At 43.8% G+C, this 18,007-nt stretch overlaps 1 protein-coding gene across 7 annotated transcripts in view; it reads right to left on the bottom strand.

The window, feature by feature from the left end:
* Nucleotides 1–4,013: 4,013 nt before the first annotated feature.
* Nucleotides 4,014–18,007, bottom strand: part of SGMS1 (sphingomyelin synthase 1) — a 76,895-nt gene continuing 62,901 nt past the window's right edge. For all 7 annotated transcript variants that reach the window (XM_042862941.1, XM_042862939.1, XM_042862943.1 and 4 more), the window contains 4 exons: nt 12,506–12,623; nt 9,446–9,599; nt 8,172–8,338; nt 4,014–6,525 (listed from right to left, as the gene is read on the bottom strand). In XM_042862941.1, the coding sequence (XP_042718875.1) occupies nt 6,346–6,525; nt 8,172–8,338; nt 9,446–9,599; nt 12,506–12,623 (619 nt within the window). In that variant the 3' untranslated portion in view covers nt 4,014–6,345. The remainder of the gene's footprint in view (nt 6,526–8,171; nt 8,339–9,445; nt 9,600–12,505; nt 12,624–18,007) is intronic.

The raw sequence follows: 18,007 nt of genomic DNA, 5'->3' as shown, positions 1-18,007 counted from the left end.
GGTGCACCAGGAACTTAGCAGCAGGCCTGTTCCCTCCTCTTTGCCTCATCACTGCCTGAGCTGCCTGCAGGATCCTGCTGTGATCTCCAGTCCCTGTGGAAGATTGCTCCCAATGTTTGACAGACTTCACTGGATGAGCTCAAATACAGGGATATACTCTTCTAAGGCCTTCTAGGGTACTACAACTAACTAGGGAATTTAAGGATGGAACCACATACCTTTTCCATCCTACTCAGCTTCCAAACATCAAAGCAGATGTTGTTTTCCACTTTTATCCCTGTTTCTATCATACTCCTAATCCAAAGGGTTAATATCTCCGTGAGCAACCTGAGTCATGGATTCAAGGTTCCCTCCAGTATTTTGCTAAGTCTCAGCAGATTTCAAGCTGGCTGGTGGGGAGAAGTAAGATTTCTTGATACGTTATCTGCTTGCTGTGATACCAATGGAACGTGCTGGCCCTGCTGTTGGTGGCAAACAGCCTGCAAGGCAGGATGCCATGGGAATAGGCGGGGCATTGGCAGAACATGAACTCTTTCCAAAGGTGATGTATTGGCTCTTCATTGTGAGACTGACTTTTCAAGAGCTGGTATAGTGATGGTGTGCTTGTCTTATAGAACCATAGAATTGCTTGGGTTGCAAGGGACCTTAAAGCCCACCCAGTGACAATCCCCTGTGGTGGGCATCCTCAATGCATGAGGATGGGCCTTAAGCACATTCAGGGATGGGGAAACCACAGCTTCTTTAGGCAGCCTGTGACAGAGACTTCCAGCTCTTCTCTTACAAATCCACAGGAGCCACAATCGTCTTCATGAACCGCCTGAACCTGAATCCTTCCATCCTTATCTTCCAGTGTCGGTGCTCAGGAAAGGATGGAGGAGACACAAGCAAAGGTACCGATGGGACACCGAGGACTTCCATCTGTCCTTGCTTTCTAGATGCTCCTCCAATGCGAATACAAATTTGAGCAGACCACAAAAGAGAGAGACTAACCAAATAGAGTGCTTATTTGTCTGTTCTTCCCCTTTGTTTTCCTTCTCCCAATTCTCATTCTGACTCATCTCATTGGCATGTGGTAGACATTCATCCAAACCCCTCCTTGCAACAACTCATTTTGGTAACTCATAGGTGCGCAGTGTCTGAGGCAAGCCAGGAAGCCATTTATCCCCACCAAGAATTTACCACAACATTCCCAAGCCTAACGGACAGAAAATGCTCCATCTGTTAAAAATTCCAATTAAAAATCTCTCTTTGAGGTAATGTTGCAAGTGCTGGGCAGAAAAAAGAAACCCCTAAAGGGTATCTGCATTTCTGTCCAACATCATCATCAGGACAGCAACCTTGCCGCCTTGTTTTTGCACAGCCAGCTGAGTTTCGGCCAAGAGAATCAGCATGAGAGCCAAAAGGCAGCTCATTTGCATTGCAATTAAAACCTCAATTTGTATGGAAAGCGGCCTCACATTTGGGGTGAAAGCCCACTGATTTGTTCTTGCAAAATACTGCTGGCTGGTGTCTCTGTCTGCTGGATGAGGCTTGGGCTTTCACTATCCTCAAAAGTCTGTCTCAGAACTTGCCCTAATTTTGATGAATTTAAACAACAGGAAGGCAGCAAAATGAGCCCAGAAGATACCGACTGACTGGAGCTGCATGCACATAGCAGGGGACAGGTCAGACCTGCTGCACAATTCCATGAGTTTCTGCTTGCCTCCGCAGGGCATTGTCAGAAGGATGGACAGGGAATGAATAGAGTGACATTTCCTTTCCCCCAAAAAATGCACGGCGTTGCCCAGGCTTCTCTTCCTTGGGCTGGAATGCGTTGTGCCACTGAAACCTGGCAGACACTGCAGACACTGAAAGCAGCAGCATCAACACCGCATTATTTGGGAGCCGGGGAAGCCACAGCAGGTACCCCGAAGCAGTGACACACCACAGACTTTGGCATTCAGAGAATGGAAACTTCCTTTCAAACCTGTTTGTGCTGTGTTTTGCACAGCTGGTGTCTATAGCAGGGGCCTGGAACAAGGATCAGCTCTCAGTGGGAGTTTGCTGTTTGTCCAGACTCAAGATGTTCACCAAAGCTTGGGATCCCAACTTGTGAGAAGGGAACGCAAGTCTGAAGCCTTTTGCATAATGCTGCTTATTTAATACAGAATGTCCAAAGTCCCTTTTATATGGATCCTGATGACAGCAGATAAGGTTTCCGAGCAAAGCCATCAGCAAAATCCTTCGGGGCTCTGGCAGAGACAGGCAAGGTGAATCAGGCAGCACCACGCAGATCTCCCCTCCTGATTTCCCAGCCAAAGCACCCCGACAGCAGCAGGTAACTCCATCAGGTGAAGGGCTGGGCTGTGGGAGAAACCGAGGAAATGGTGATATGTAGAATCAGATGCCACCTCAGTGACTGCCTCTGAGCTTCTTCTCGTTCTGTTTTCCTTGAAGCCTATAAGACTAGGTGGAAATGAAAAAATAAGTGATAGCAGAGGCTCAACCACCTCAACTACATGGGCAGGCAAAAAGATCTGTCCATGCCCAGATTTACAGCCCTGGCTGCTGGACCCACATGCAAGAAGCTGAGATAAGCCAAAATTAACTTAAACCAACTGCTGTTCATTGCCCATTTCTGTGTACACAAAGATTTGAAACAGCACCTCAAAGGTCCACAGAAGTAACCCAAAGCATCACAAAGAGCTGCAAGGGAGAGACCCTTGGGCTCCAGAATTGTGTCGCAATGTTCGGGGATGGAGATGCACCCTTGCAGCTGCAGGACTGGTGGAGGTTGGGACCCTCAGGCCAGCCAGCAGTGCTTTCTGTGCTTAGGAGACATCAGAAGAAGCCATGCAGCAAATTTAGGCTTCAGCCCACGCTGCCCCAGGCTGACCCCCTCCACCTGGAGGCCTTCAACAACTTGGTGTCTGGTCACGTTTGGATACCAAAGAGCTCCAGTACAAGACCAGGAAACTCTTCTTGGGAATCTCTTCCTGCTCACTGGGCCCAGAGATGGGAAAATGACAAAACAGAACTGGGGAGGACCTTCCCAAGCTAGCGCCAGCTGACATTTTATGGACAATAATTGAGTAGAAAGTGACGACTAAGATGGGCTGCTCTACATGCATCCATACCTACACTTGCCGATGATGGCAACCAGCAGGGCTGGGGATGCTGCTGGAAACCCTCTGCAAGCAAATTTCACAAAGTGGCAGCAAAAAGCACCTCCTGCTGCAGAACATCACGATTTCAGCCCTGTGCTCACCAGCAGACACTCAGAGCACAGATGAGCTCAGGTTTGGAGAAAAACAAAGGTGCAGCCAAAACACTGAGCTGGTGCAAGAGTCCATTTTCTGCAGTGTGTGTTCCTGCTGGGTTACACAGGCAACACCAGGAGGCACCATGCAAATGCTTCACCACCTCTGTGCTCTATGCAGAGTACCAAAAAGCAAAGCTTTCATTGCCTTTGCTTGGCTTGTGCTCAAGAACCTTCCCTCCTTGTACTTTAAGAATTCTGAAACCTTCCCCACCTGAAAGAGCCAAAAACAAAGCCACAGTGGTGTGCAGCAACGTGGGGACTCACCCAGGTCCACTCCCAGAGAAAGACCTCAGCTACTTCTCCCAGACACCAACAACTGCAGGGTCCTTCTCGGTTCTGAGCCCTTTTTTCTTTTTTTTCCAACTTGTACGTCTGGAGATGTCTCCTTCAAATTCCGGTCTGCCCTGGACATGCTATGTTTTACCCCAGAAAAACAGATATGCCTCAAAACCTTACTTCTCATTATTTTTAAGTGCCCTTACAGATGCCCATCACAGGAAGCAAATGCAGAAGAAGTGGGTACACATATCATACCTGAGCATCCTGGGGGAAATGCAGAACTCAGTGTGGCACTGCTGGGCTCGGCATCCCTGCCTGCCCCATTATTTCTCATGACAGCACAGCATGCTTTACCAAAGCACAGCTCTGCCGTGAACAAACAAAACGAAGCCATGTTCAGCAAGACCCATGCAGTAAGTCAGACACTACAATGCAGAATTCAGCAGATTCCATTTAATGTCATGTGCATATATCCATACATTACTTATGTCAATGGTTTTGATGTGCGTGATGCCAGGTCTTGAAAAATCTACTTATTCTTTTACATCTGGGAGCGTGAATTCTCTCAAGCAATCGCCTTGGGATGGATTTGCTGTTTTAAAATCAGCTTTCAACCGCACACTTGCAAAGACAATTACTGTGAACTGAAGGCAAAGCATGCAGAGCTAATCCCTAAAACTTGCAGATGGCTCTGCAAATACTGCTGCAAAGGGCTTTTGCCAAGAAATGTGGAATAGGAAGAAATCCTCTCCCTTCCAGGGAGAGCTTCTAAGGAACGGGCTCATCTTGCTCAGCATCCCAGGCAACGGCGAGGCAAAGCAGCAGAAGTAACACAGGAATGATTCCTCAAGGAGGTTGAAAAGAGGGCGGAAAAGTAAAGATAAAATGCTACCATCACCACCACCACCAAAAACCCTAAACTAAACCAGAAGAAGCAAAAAGTGATACTGTCACCATCAAGAACTCACAACAGTGGGACATTCTGGGCAGCTCCTGGGCTGCCGGCTGCCTGCCCTGCCACACGCTCTGCCACTGCACTTTTGGGGTAGATTTTTCAAGCCCTGGGGATGGTTCCAAGGAGGGCTTCTCAGATCCGCTCCCAGCTCCCACATGGTCAGAATGTATTGCATAGTATTTATTTCAGACAAGGCACTGGTTTGCCAACGGTGAACAGCAATTCAACAGCAATGCAGTTTCCATACAATTTGATGGCCTACAGTGCAATTACATGTAAAATCAAAGGCAAGGTCGGGAAGATTAAACCTAGCTTAAAATTTAAGATTAATACTAGAAACATAAAGGAAACTACATTTTTCAAAAGCCTTTTTATTTTCCTTCACCATTGTTGTTTTACAATACAAATATCACCTTGTGAATACACAAAAACCCTACAGAAGATAACTCTGCTTCACGTAAAATACAGAATGTATATATATATATATATATTCATATATTTTTTTTCTCTTCTTCATTCTTTAAAAAAAACTATTTTGTTCTGCACATTGGCAAGTTTAGGATAGAATACTTCCCCAGACATACAGTATGTATGGTAGGAGTGAAACTTATAGTTACATGCAGTTTCTGCACAAATATTTTAAAGAAATAGATTATCTTTGTTGTTTTTCCAACAACAGCTCAATATGGGATGGAGAAACCATTTGTAGTTCACTCAGTGATCATTTGTAAAATTCTTAAAAAACGGGAATTCATGGCTGTTTTCTTATTAAAACACAGCTACCAAGTAGACAATAAAGTGATTTCTTTTAGTACGATCTGCTCACAATGTGTGAACAAGATCTGACCCTTCTTTTTTGGTTTACCCCTACCCATGGCAATTTCAACATCATAAGCAAATTTCCAGTTTAATTTAGCTATAAATGCAAAAATTAGTAATTATACAGTATATATATTTCTGCTTTCATGGAATACTTTATTTTAAATAAAAACATTTAAGACTGCCTACTGACCATACAATCAAGACAAGAAAGGCACTAGAAACATAGACAAATCTCTCTCTCCCAAGAAGCATTTTCTTTAAATTTTAACTCTCTATTCTCTGACATGTAAAAATCTTTTCAAATTTAATTTTCATACACATTTTGAAAAATAAAGTTAGGAAATACTTAGAAAATCACTTTACAACTTTTTTTTTTCTTTCTTTTTTTTTTTTTTTGCACTTTTTGACACAGTCACTGCAGAGTCTACAAAACCAAGATTAGCAAACCTTCCTGTGTCTATCATCTCGCTTGTATCGCGGTGCAACAGGTAGAAAGATTTCTCGATTTACCCGAGGCAGGTATCAGAAACCTTCATAGAGTCATTAGCTAGAAAATGGCTTACAGCCCAATCTTTGGGGCAAGAGATATGAAAAGTATGTTTTCCCAAGAAAATAATACGCGTTATTCCCAGACATGACTGGAAAGACCAGAACTTATGGTATAAAAGCTTTCATTTATGCTGTCGCATCATATACAAAGGAACACGGTGATGGGTAATGGAAATCCCAAATCTATTAACAAGAAATGTATAACAGTGCGTGATAAGTTAAATTCTCTTTATTGTTGTCCAACGCAGATCCTTTGGAGAGGAAAAAAAAGATCACAGTGCTTACCAGGTAACTGAATAGGTTAAGTCAAGGGAGCTGTTAAAAGAAAGGGTTAGGGAGGGGTTGGGGTTGCTTTGTTGTTTTTTTTTATGGCATCTTCTTGCATGGAGTTCTTAGCACTTGGGACGGGCCCTTTCCCCCTCTGTCCACCAACACGCTGCTATGTGTCATTCACCAGCCGGCTGTATTTCACCTGCCTGCCCCGGTGCAGCACCGGCCAGGGGAAGGGCCAGTGGTAGGAGCGAGGTACAATTCCTTGGACATTCTTTTCAAAGTACTGGAAAGGCTTGTACCACCAGACCCTTGCAAGGAGGTTGGTTTGGGAAGCTTCTTTTAGCACCTGCAGACGGACAGTCAGAAAACAGAATTATAAGAGAGCGCACCTCCTGCATGACTTCACTGTTTGACAATCACTCCCATGTATCAGCGCTGGCCTTTGCTTACAGCTGTTTCCAAAAACCTCTTGGCATCTTGAGGTATCTGCTGAACAAATCTGTACAAAGATCTGCCAAACAGCCAAGCTGCCTTTCCACAGCCTCCCTGCACACAGAACCTGCTGCACCTCAGTGACACTTGCCATCATTTCCAAGCCCTCAGCTGCTCAACAACAGCTCCAAGCAGAAAAACTGCATGTCATAAAAGGTCAATCTCACCTTTCTACCAGGAGCCCAGCTGTGTGCATGCCTTGGCCCATCTGGAAGAGGCAAAAAACCTGCCCTGGCCTTGGTGTGCACTCACACCACAGCCACCACCCTTTTTACTGCTCTCGGCTATGAGCAAGCCACAGCTGAAATAAAAGGAGTGGGCAGGTGCTGAGGGAGTCAAGCGAGCACCTTGCTGCACATTCACTGTACCACAGCAGGGAAGCCAGGCATCAGCCCACTGGGAAGTGCAAGCACAGGGCCTGCACATCAAGCTTTCTTTCTATCCCATAAACTCACATGTAAAAAAATCCACTTTCCGAAAGGAGCTTTTTAAGGTCACAAACAAGCCACGGCACAGGGAGCAGCACCAGGGACAGATAATAGGACACAAACACATGCTCAGGAAAGGATCCAGCAATCAATATTCCCCAGCATCTTAGCAGATGAGGGTAACAGTGCTGAGCCATCTCCTCTGAGCCTCAGCACACCGCAAAAGAGATATATGTCCATACAGTAAGGCAAAGAGCTCTTCTGAAGCATGTTCTCATCAGAACTCAAAGCTTCAGTAGCTTCCCAGCTGGAAACATGACCATTCAGCGCTGCATTTTGATAGACTTTGGGAAATCTGAGGCATGGAAGCCAACTGAGTGCTGTGTGACAACAGGAAGTTCAGGCACAGACTTTAATGAACACCGTAGCTTCCGAAGTGAATGAACATGAAACTGCATGATCTGCATCAGGCATTTGGAAGCAGAAATATGCAACAAGGTTGGGGGTGCTGCTGCAAGTAGCACAAAAAAGGAGGAATAGCATACGACACAGTAGCTATATAGACCTTGGTATGAACTGAAAATCAGCACCACAGTATTAACTCATTTCCTACTATCATACTGGGTCTTTGTCAAACATAATTAACTGCTACTGAATGCAACAGTTATGTAAAATGCCTTCTCCATGTTGCACAGAAAATATCTGGACACTGATTAGTTGTTACAGGCCTAAGAGAAGTCTAGGATAACTTCTCTTAATTCACTGTGTGCAAAAAAGCGTTACCTCTATAAGCTATGTTAGAACACAACAAAAACTGCCCAAATTCAGAGGGATTTCAAAACCTCAGGTTACACAGCCTACGGCAAGCCTTCAAATATTTTCTGCAGTCGAGACACAAGATAAAACCAAACAACACTGCCTCTTCTCCTGTAAGCCCATCATGAAAAGGAAGAGCAAGATGCTCCAGAGGGACAGATGCCTGCAGAAAGGCTCAGGACAATGTGTGGATATTCACTCCCACCACAATATAGCAAACAGAGTCATAAGGATCCAAAGACTGGGAGAAACTTACTTGCTGGTTGGCCATTGTGTGATACCACCAGAAAAGTCTTGTAGTGATGTAGTAAGCCACCACCACGTCCACAGTGTAGTGGTCATGAGCAAGGAGGATGCAGAACATCCCAGCCATGCTGAGCGTCCAGCAAAGCCAGTGATACCACCAGAGTCGCCGTGGGGAATCTGCAAAGAAGCACAAGCAGGCTGTTAGGAAGCATGCAGAGGAGGGCCATCAAAATGACCCAAGGGATGGAACACCTCTCCTACCAGGACAAGCTGACAGAGCTGGGGCAGTCTGGATGAGAGAAGACTCCGGGGGGACCTAAGAGCAGCCTGTCAGTGTCTAAAGGGGAGGTGTAAGAAAGAAGGGGACAGACTCTTTAGCAGGATCTGTGCAATAGGACAAGGAGAAAGGGTTTCAAACTAACAGAGGGAAGATTTAGATTGGATACATGGAAGAAGTTTTTTACAATAAGGGTGATGAGGCACTGGCACAGGTTGCCTGGAGAGGCAGTGGCTGCCCCGTCCCTGGGGACAAGAAGGGTCAGCCTGGATGGGATCTGAGCTGTACGCATCTCTGTTCACTGCAGAGAGACTGAACTAAATGACTTTAAGGGTTTTTTCCTACTGAGATGATTCCATGATTTCAAAACATTATCAGCACTCAGGACCATTGCTGTAATTAGAAGAGGATGCACACTGCAATCCTGGGTGGGTAGAAGAGTTGAGATTAAGAGCAGGAATGCTGAGATGACAAAAGCACCACCATTCTGTCAGGGTGCAGCTTTCTAGTGTACTTCGAAGTGATTAAACACTTGATAGAAAGGTTATGAAACCTTAGAGAAACAAGCCAGATACATAAAAATCTGATATATCCTGGTCTGTAAAATTAACTGCTGTATACCTCAACATTAATTCTACATAGCTGACAATCCATTCCTCTTGCTTTTCATAAAAGGCAAAATGAGTGACCCCGGCATCCATCTCTCTAGACAAGGGGATGCAGTTAAAATACCATCCACGGGGCACGGTTCAATGAAGGTATAAACTATATTCTAGTTAAAACACTGGAATTCAGATATATACTTCAGACATGCACATGGGAAGGTGTTGTATTTTGTCTCCAAAGTTTTCTTTTTCAGTAAAATCTATGTCCTCGAAGTTGTATTTCTTTTACTTCATGGGAACAGGTGCACTTCCACTGAAGCGGTATTTACCAATCCGCACAGCAGCCATTCTTTGATGAGCTGGGAATGTATACAACAGGAGATTCCTGATGAACATACTTACACTCTTTGATAAATAAGTATGTGAGAGTTAATATGACGGTGTGCCCGCTGTACAGATAGTCGCCGCACATGTTGTGGGATCCTGTGATGGACAATCCTCCGCCAGCTATCAGCTTCATTATCCTTCGCAGGTGAGATTCCCAGTCTCCAAAAAGCTGGTGGAAGAGCAAACCGCAAGTGAATGATGTCATATCACTGCTAACCTTTCCAAATTTAAAGCACGCCATCAGTCAGCTGTTTGTCTTTCACTTGTTCTCTCCTTTTGCCTTGATATGAACGAATTTATTCAGTAATGTGTGCATTAGGGAAGTCTGCATGTGAGCACAGGCTGCACACGCCTGGATTCGTTTGTTATCTGAAGTATTCTCAAGAGAGAGAACCAAGAAAATTATTGCAACTTTCCTACAAATACAATATCCCAAAGGATTACGTTTTTTCTCCTGCACCCACAAGACAGACAGAAGAGGCAGTATTATTTATCCGTACAGATATTCATGAATGTATGTATATGTGCAAAAAAGCCCTATACCATGTCACATCTGGTTGCAATGAGAAACATGGCACCTTTCAGTCTGATACCAAATCAAAGAAAGGTCCAAGAAGTGTCAACTTCCTGTCAGTGGCCACACCGAGTAAGGAACTAAGGGTAAAACAGGTAAGTGAGCAGGAAACTGCTGCTATTTATAAGTACTTATTGCTGCTACCATGAAAAGGCATTATCTTTCTCCAAGGCCTTGCTGGCAGTGTTGTCAATGTTTGAGGCTGTGCGGGAAACTACTGTAATGGGAATCTTCAAGACCACATAAGGGGTTCAGATTTTTCATTCATTATGTCCTTTTATAAGCCCCACAGGTACAGTGAGGAGCAGAATAAGGACTACTGCAAAACATGTGAATTCTGTAATAGTCTCAAAAAATCCAGCTTCGCAAAAAGAAAAGGAGATAAAAATATTTCCAGTTATAGTTAGAAATTTCTCATGATTGCTAAACATCTGTTTCCCCTTCTGTTCAAGAGGCAACACAATTTAAATAAATCAAGCTTAATTTAATTCATCTTGTTCGTAACAGTGCAAGCCCTGCAGATGATAATCCAACTGAAAATGAGACCAACTGCCCAAGTTGGACATCCAAGCTGCCTAAAGCCAGATTTAACACACATTTTGAGTTTCTCACTACAAACACTAAAGGATCCCCCTGCCCTGCTTTGAGAAGTTTTAAAACTATTTCTTCCCACTTCACATCAGAAAAGAAATATAAATGGGATTTGTCATAGCACAAACCATAGCACAAGCCAAACCTCTGCAGGGGCTCCAGTTCACAACACCCACACTACCAATAGGGATGGTCCTCCACACCTGAATGATCCACTCTGCATGACCTGCAACTCATACTGTTGGCTCAGAAGGCATTCCTGAATATCTTCCATTTGCCTTTGAAAAGCCAAAGCGAATCAAGTCCTTCTCTTGGATTTGTTGCCCAACAGGTTGCTGGCCCTGTCCCTAGACCTTGTATTTGCTGCTCACAGCCCTAACATCAATCCAGCCATTAAAGAAATTCTCAAAGATAATGTGGGGAAAGCACAACTTGGAGGTACTGAGCACCACCAGGACCCAACGGACACAGGAACCAACTGAGTTTGGAGGAGGCCAAATGGGTCAGCACACTCAACTGCACATCTGATGGATCCTTACCTCATTTCACTAAGTTTTACAATCCATTTAATGGTCAGAAGGAACACAGAATGCCCTGGTTAGCCATCACAGGCAACTTGTTCCTTTGCTTTAAACTTCCTTCTTGCTTTAACAAGTGGAAACTGTACTTTCTGGACAGATCTATGCAGAGTCTTTGTAGCAATCAAATACTTCCTACTAGCAATTCCTTACGAAACATTAAGATGTTCCCAAAGCCCACCCCGTGATTGTTAAGAGCAAGGTAATGAGATGTTATTTTTTCCCACCAGGGTATCTAAAGCTTTCAAGAAAGCTCAGCTAAGCTTTTAAGCAGAGCAATGAAAGAACACAACATAGGCTTGTCTTTACTTGAGCAACGAGCCCTACTTGCTGTAAATTTCTGGAGATGACAGATGTACTCAGGTTAGCCCATAAATATCTGTGTGGGTTTTTTTTTATTTCATAATGGCTGACTGATCAAATACATTGTTGACTCTATAGCCTCTACTTCTCTTTACAAAAGACTGACGTCCCTCAAGAAGCCACACGTGGCTTGGCAAAGCTCTGCGCTGCCAAACAAACAATAAAGCACGTTTGTTAGCTTTACCTCCCCAAGGAACTCAAGTGTTTTGGCCCTGTTTGCACCACAGGTTTGTATGTTTCAGCAAACCTCATAAAAACAGTGACAGCACGTGCCTCGAGTTGAATCACAGGTTTGATTTATGGCTTTACTGCTTGTCATCTGCCTCATGGCTGTGCACACAACCCTGAACCCTGCACGCCACAGAATTTCTGTTTCACAGAAATTACATTTCTGCCTTTTCTCTTACAGTAGAGGCAAGGAGAGGCAAGGAGATGAACGCTATGAAGAAAAATCTCATGTATGAAGCTTATGAAGACATGAAGCTTATGTGACAGAGGTGGACTGAACACCAACACCTCAGTAACTCGGCTTCACCACAGCTTTTGTAAGCCCATGTGGCACAATAAACAGTCAGGGATAGCTCAGGGAGGGTCAAGCCCTTGCACTAACACAACTGCAATATATCCAGGAACTAATAGCAGCAAAGACTTTCATGTGAAACTGACTTTTAAAAGTCTCCTTGGATCGTTTTCAACTAGAAATCATGAATGGGTTTAACAGCAGGTTGCAACCCTGAACTGCTTTAGCAAAGAGGAAAAATGCTGAACGTTACGAATCAGTTACAACTGCTACAGAAACTATGTAGATGTGCAGAAGGAAGCTGCCGTCCCACTCCCACCTTCCCAGCACCCCCTCATGCCAAATTGTTTTCAAATTAGTAACGATCACTGCGAAACCATTGTCCACAGTTCTATCAACGGTGGGACAAGGGGAATCATTAAAATACAGAAAGTTAGTGAAAAGTTTACCTTTGGAGAACACTTGAAATGCATTCCAGGTACTGGGAGTGTAGTTACATACATTGTAATACACCGATACAGGTATAGTGTGCCAACTATACAAAAAAACCTTCTGCCAATTATAGACCTAGAAGAAGAAAAAAAAGAAGAAAATACAATAAGGAAAGGTAAACAAAACACACAAGCTAGTAACTTTGGTCTTCTTGACGCTTTTGAAACTTGGAACTTTGTTCATCTATGTCAGCTTTCACCTAGGAATACTGACTTCCTTTACAAATATTCCCACGCTTTGCAGGTCAGAAATACACAAACGGCTCAACTAACTGGGTTAGTTAACTAACTAACGTTACCCAGGAAGTTGGCTACAGGAAATTTAAGGATTAAAATACAAATGCCTAAGCAGATTTAATGCTGAAAACATTCCAAGGGATTTCATGCCCACACCCTTCCATTAGCTTAGAATGGTCACTAATTTTCTATTCAAGGAGGGCGATAAACTTACAATATTTTCATTAAAAGATGAAAAGGACTAAGTTAATTTCTGCTGACACACACCTCTTAGTAATTAGAAAGGAATGCTGTAGAAGGAATAGCTTGTATGACCCAAATGAATGAGAACATTTATTTCTTGAGCAGCATTAAGGGAGAAAGCAGCTCACATCAGCAATAGAACGTCCAAAATACTGATTGAGAGCTGCAGCAGCTGCAGAATGGGGTGTTTTCGTAGGAGGGCGCTCTCCAGGCAAGCAGTCACAGTTGCAAACGAGATTCATTCATTGAGGCCTGCCAATAAATTGCTCAATTTTGGGGTAACATAGGGAAGTTTTGTAAACACAATGAGAGCAGTTTTAAGTCTGACTCAAAAGCAACAGCCAGCTCCAAACCAGGCCTACTGAGTTTAACTGCTACATACCAGGCAACACCACAAGAAAAAAGCTTCCAGCACATCCATCAGCTTGCACAGCTTTTCATGAAAAAAAATCACCAATAGCTTTATATAACGGAGGCCAGACCCAGCTACAACAGCTCAAGACTTTAACCACTGCTGTATCCTGCTGGCTACAGACCCTTTGGTTTTGGTTGATTCTAAATCACTGCTATCTAGAGTTAAGGTTATTTGGGGAATACAAAGGTTATAATACAAGGTGTGAGTCCTCACATTCATTCGTTCCTATTCTGAAGCTTTCACTTTGAAAGATGCAATAATATTTTTACGCAGTTGAAGTTGTTTCATAGCTCAACATTGGTTGTATTTTCCTTTTAATAGCTTTCGGCAGAGTTATTAAACTGATTGCTCTGCTCTCAGAGGAGTTCAACTTTGCAGTGCCAGATCAATAAGAACGTGAGCGTCCTAATTTATCAGAAAAGCTTCAAATCCTCCAGTGCAAGTGCATTTTGCACTTGAGTGCTCACTGAGTGCTCTCAGCTACTGAAGCACTGTACTTTGAGACTTTTCCCCCTCCCAGTGCAGCCAAGGACGCAGCAGGGAGCTAAGCAGCACACTGCATTAGTGTAGCTGCATGGACCGAGTAGTAGAATCAGATTCACCAAAGTGAGGAAAGTCCTTGTGCTGAAGACACCACTCCACCAGGGCAGTGGTTTTCCTCTGTGGCTCCTATGAGAAAATTCTCCCTTGGAAAGGTGATCCATTCTCACACATGCTCAGCTTTTTAACCACACTCAAGCTTGTTTCTCTTTATACCCCTGTATAAAAACAAAGAGTAGGGTTGGGGAATTAAAAGCAGCAGCACATTTGAAAGGCCAAAGAAGTGGCAGTGTTTTACTGAGCAATGAACGTTTTTGTTAACGTTACCCATGAATCTACTTAGTTTAAAGTAGATTTAGTGTGCTTTGGGTTAGGAAAGTCTGCATCAAAATGCTCTGCTATGTAGCATTAAAGAAAAAAAAAATCCAAAAGGCCCCATATTTTCCCCTTTCAGCAAGGTTTGGCATATGTGTGTGTGAGCCAGTTAACAAGTATGCTGTAAGCTTATTACTGGCAAAGATTATTACAGTTATCCAGACCTTACCCAACATGGGTAGCAAGTACACTAACTAATCACATACGTGCTGCTTGAGTGGGCTCCTCACACTCTATAGAAAAACACTCGGGGCAACCAGCCAAGCCCCATGCATCCTCCCCACTCCTGCTCTCTGGTGAAACCAACCTAATCCCCTTGCCAAAAATACCAGGGGCCGGATTCTGTGAGGATATGCAAGGAAAGAAGGCGCTTATCTCCCTCTAATACACCTAATGCCTGCTCCAGAACCCTTGCTGCTGAGCAAGCTGAGCAGACAGAAAACTCCAGTATCTACCTGACTTTAACATTATTTTCTGGAGAAGAAAGAACTAGCAGGAACCAATCTGCAAGTCTGCACCATGGTTAGCTGGATGGATACAACCAGCATCCAATTCCACTTCATGTCTGGTTTTGTAGCACATCAAAAGACATGTAGGCCCTATTCACCTTCATCATGCAATGCCTGGACAAAACAAGGAAGAGATTGGTATCGTGAATGACACATCTCTATCAGCCTTCATCGCTTGGGAGAAAAACATGGGATGAAATCAGGCTATTGGTAAATAATGGATATGGTGTGAGAAGCATTAAGAGTTTCCCTGCTTGACAATGACAACCTCATGCTTCTGGCTCATAAGTGATCCCAAACTTTCCCTCAGAAATATTGAGAGGTGGTAGCTCTGTCAACTAAGTAGAAGAAGAAATGGGTCTCCTGCCCAGCAACCACCAGGCTTCACAGCTCACCTTCCCATCTGCAACAATGGCTATCCCTGACATTGCTGATGCTCAAGAAAGTGAGAAAAGTCCATCTGGCTTCATTTCCTCCCTTCATTCTTGAATTAAGTTTCAAAGAGAGGTGATAATGCTCTCCACCAAGTGATTCAGTTCTTTTATAGCACTTGGTGGTTTACCAACCAAAGCCATTAGAATGAGGTCTTCTAGACAAAGCTGTATCACCAGACCCTGTTCCTTTCTGCTCCTCACTCATAGCCCAGGCCTCTCAGACCACGACAACTCTGCTTCTATACACACAAGAAGAAAGGTCTCTAATGTGTTACGCAACAAGTACTCATACTGACTTGGCACAGAATAGCTGTTCCAGGACTGATACTGCAAATGGAAAGACCTATGACTCCATAACATCGTCACCTTACAGCCAAAGCAGAAGAACACATCAAGCAAATAGAAGGAAAACTCTCCACATTTACCAAGGATGCCAAAATACCTTGCTATTACTTTAACCCATCTCTCATTGCTTTGAAATCTCCAAACACTTCACAGACTCTGCTGTTCTTAATCCATCACAGTGTGCTTGAACCCTTGTACTGCCCAACACACATTTGAAAGCAATTTCCCATGGTCTTCTCTGGGTTCTTCCCTTGGTTTTGAACATTTCTGCTCTGGGACACCAGTTATGGTTCCCCTTTTCATCACAGGACCACAGCAGCAAAGAGAGCTCAGTATTGCAGCTACCACCATGAGCCTGACGCAGAAGCTTATACAGCAAGAGACCATGTCAGGTTAGATTCTTCTTCCTGTACATACATGAACACACACACAAAAAAGCAATTTCACAGTTTCTAAGCATTGTATAATAAGAATGGACTACATTAACCATTCTAGAAACTTTCCTTTAAGAAACTCCGTGGAAATGCACAATGGTCTTAAAATTTCAGGAGAGAAAACCCAATAACTTTTATAAAGCAACAATAAAGATGAATAAACAACAGCAATTTTTCCAATATTCATTAATGACCTTTGTATTTCATAAAATGTGTGAGGTTTTTTTTTTTTCGATAGGAGGTGCTTGTCCACAGTTAATTAGTGAAAAGATACACAGCAAAAGCTGGGATGTCTGGGATAGGTCCCCAGGATGACAAACTGATAGCATCAGATTGCTTAAACATTTGTCAGAGAGCTGTGGAAATCTACAGCTCTGTTACGTAAAGGTATCCTGCCCCAGCACAGCAGTTCTCTCCAGCTGCCTGTACCTTAGCAAGCTGGTGAACAACCTGAATACATTTAAGTTTTAATAATTTTCTCCATTATAAGGGTGAGTGAGCTGCCACCTCAGGTTTTACTGTTTTGAAAAAGAGAAACTGAAAACTTTAAGGTCATTACAAAGTCCTGCAAACCAAAGGATCTTGTATTTAACATGGTGCTGCACAGACTAGATGCCTTCCAGCTATTGTTTGTTGGTTTTGTTGTTGTTCTTTGGTTTTTGTTTTGTAATATGGGAACCACATAAAAAAAAAAAAGAGACCTTGTGTTAGAGGAGGAAAACCCCTTTGGGCGAGACAGCTCTAGAGCACACTTCTGCCTGGTTTTAGAAAGGAAAGGCGACATGCCACTTGATGTTGCTTAGAGCCACCTAACTTTGAACACTCCAACGCAGTCCAAGGTATGGATTTATGGCATTTTAAAGAAACTGAATTAAACATCCACTTGCACAGTCACCGTGTAGAGGACAAGAGGTAGGTGAACTGCACTGGCAAGCAAATTCTCTGTTGCAATTCTGAGCAGGTATAAGCAAGTACCCAAATAGCTTTGCAAATTCACTGTGTATCCGCACTTCTGCATATTTTATGATAAGCTTTCAACATACTCTGTTCCTGACATTACCTGTACTACTGAATGTCAAGCAGAAAATGTCCTTTAGAAGTTTTAATGCAGCATTGCTTCGGTTCACAGCACTGCCTGCTGTTTAGTGCCTGTCGATGCAGCCTGTTGATGAGGCCTGCTACCTCCAGCAAGTGCTTGTCCTGCTGGGGGATTTCAACCACTCGGACATCTGCTGGAAATGCACCATGGCAAGCTGCAGGCAATCCAGGAGGCTCCTGAAATGCACCGAGGATAACTTTCTGAATCAAGTAATGCGTGGCCCCACCAGGGAGGGATGCAATACTGGACTTGCTGCTCACCAACCCAAATGACCTGATTGATGACATCAGGATTGGAGACTGCCTGGGCTGTAGTGACTGTGATGAGGTGGAGTTCATGGTCCTGAGGGATATGAGACAGGTAAAGAGTAAAATCAGGATGCTAAGTTTTATGAAAGTTAACTTGCAGCACTTCAGAGAGCCAGTCAACAAAACACCCTCGGAAACTGTCCCATGGGCAAGGGTGTGGAACAGAGCTGGCAGATCTTTAAGGAAGCTTTTCTCAGTGCACAAGAGCTCTCCATCCCCAGGTGTAGCAAGTCAGGAAGGCATCATGGGAGAAGTATAAGGAAGCTGCTGGGATGTGTAGGGATGGGATCAGGCCCAGCTTGAACTGAACTTGGCTAGGGATGCCAAGAATACAAAAGGCTTCTACAGGTACCTCAACCAGAAAAGAATAGTCCAGGAGGGTGTACTCCTCCTAGTGAGTGACACAAACAGGCTGGTAACAACAGACAAGGAGAAAGCTGAAGTACTTCACAACTTTTTTGCCTCAGTCTTCTCCAACAACTGCTCACCACACAGACCTCATATGTTTGGTTTGATAGGAT

Source organism: Lagopus leucura, unplaced genomic scaffold (assembly GCF_019238085.1).
Source record: "Lagopus leucura isolate 7727_CA_CO unplaced genomic scaffold, USGS_WTPT01 Super-Scaffold_739, whole genome shotgun sequence".
Lineage (NCBI taxonomy): Eukaryota > Metazoa > Chordata > Aves > Galliformes > Phasianidae > Lagopus > Lagopus leucura.
Note: the sequence above shows the minus strand (reverse complement) of the source record. Positions and strands in the feature narration are given on the sequence as shown.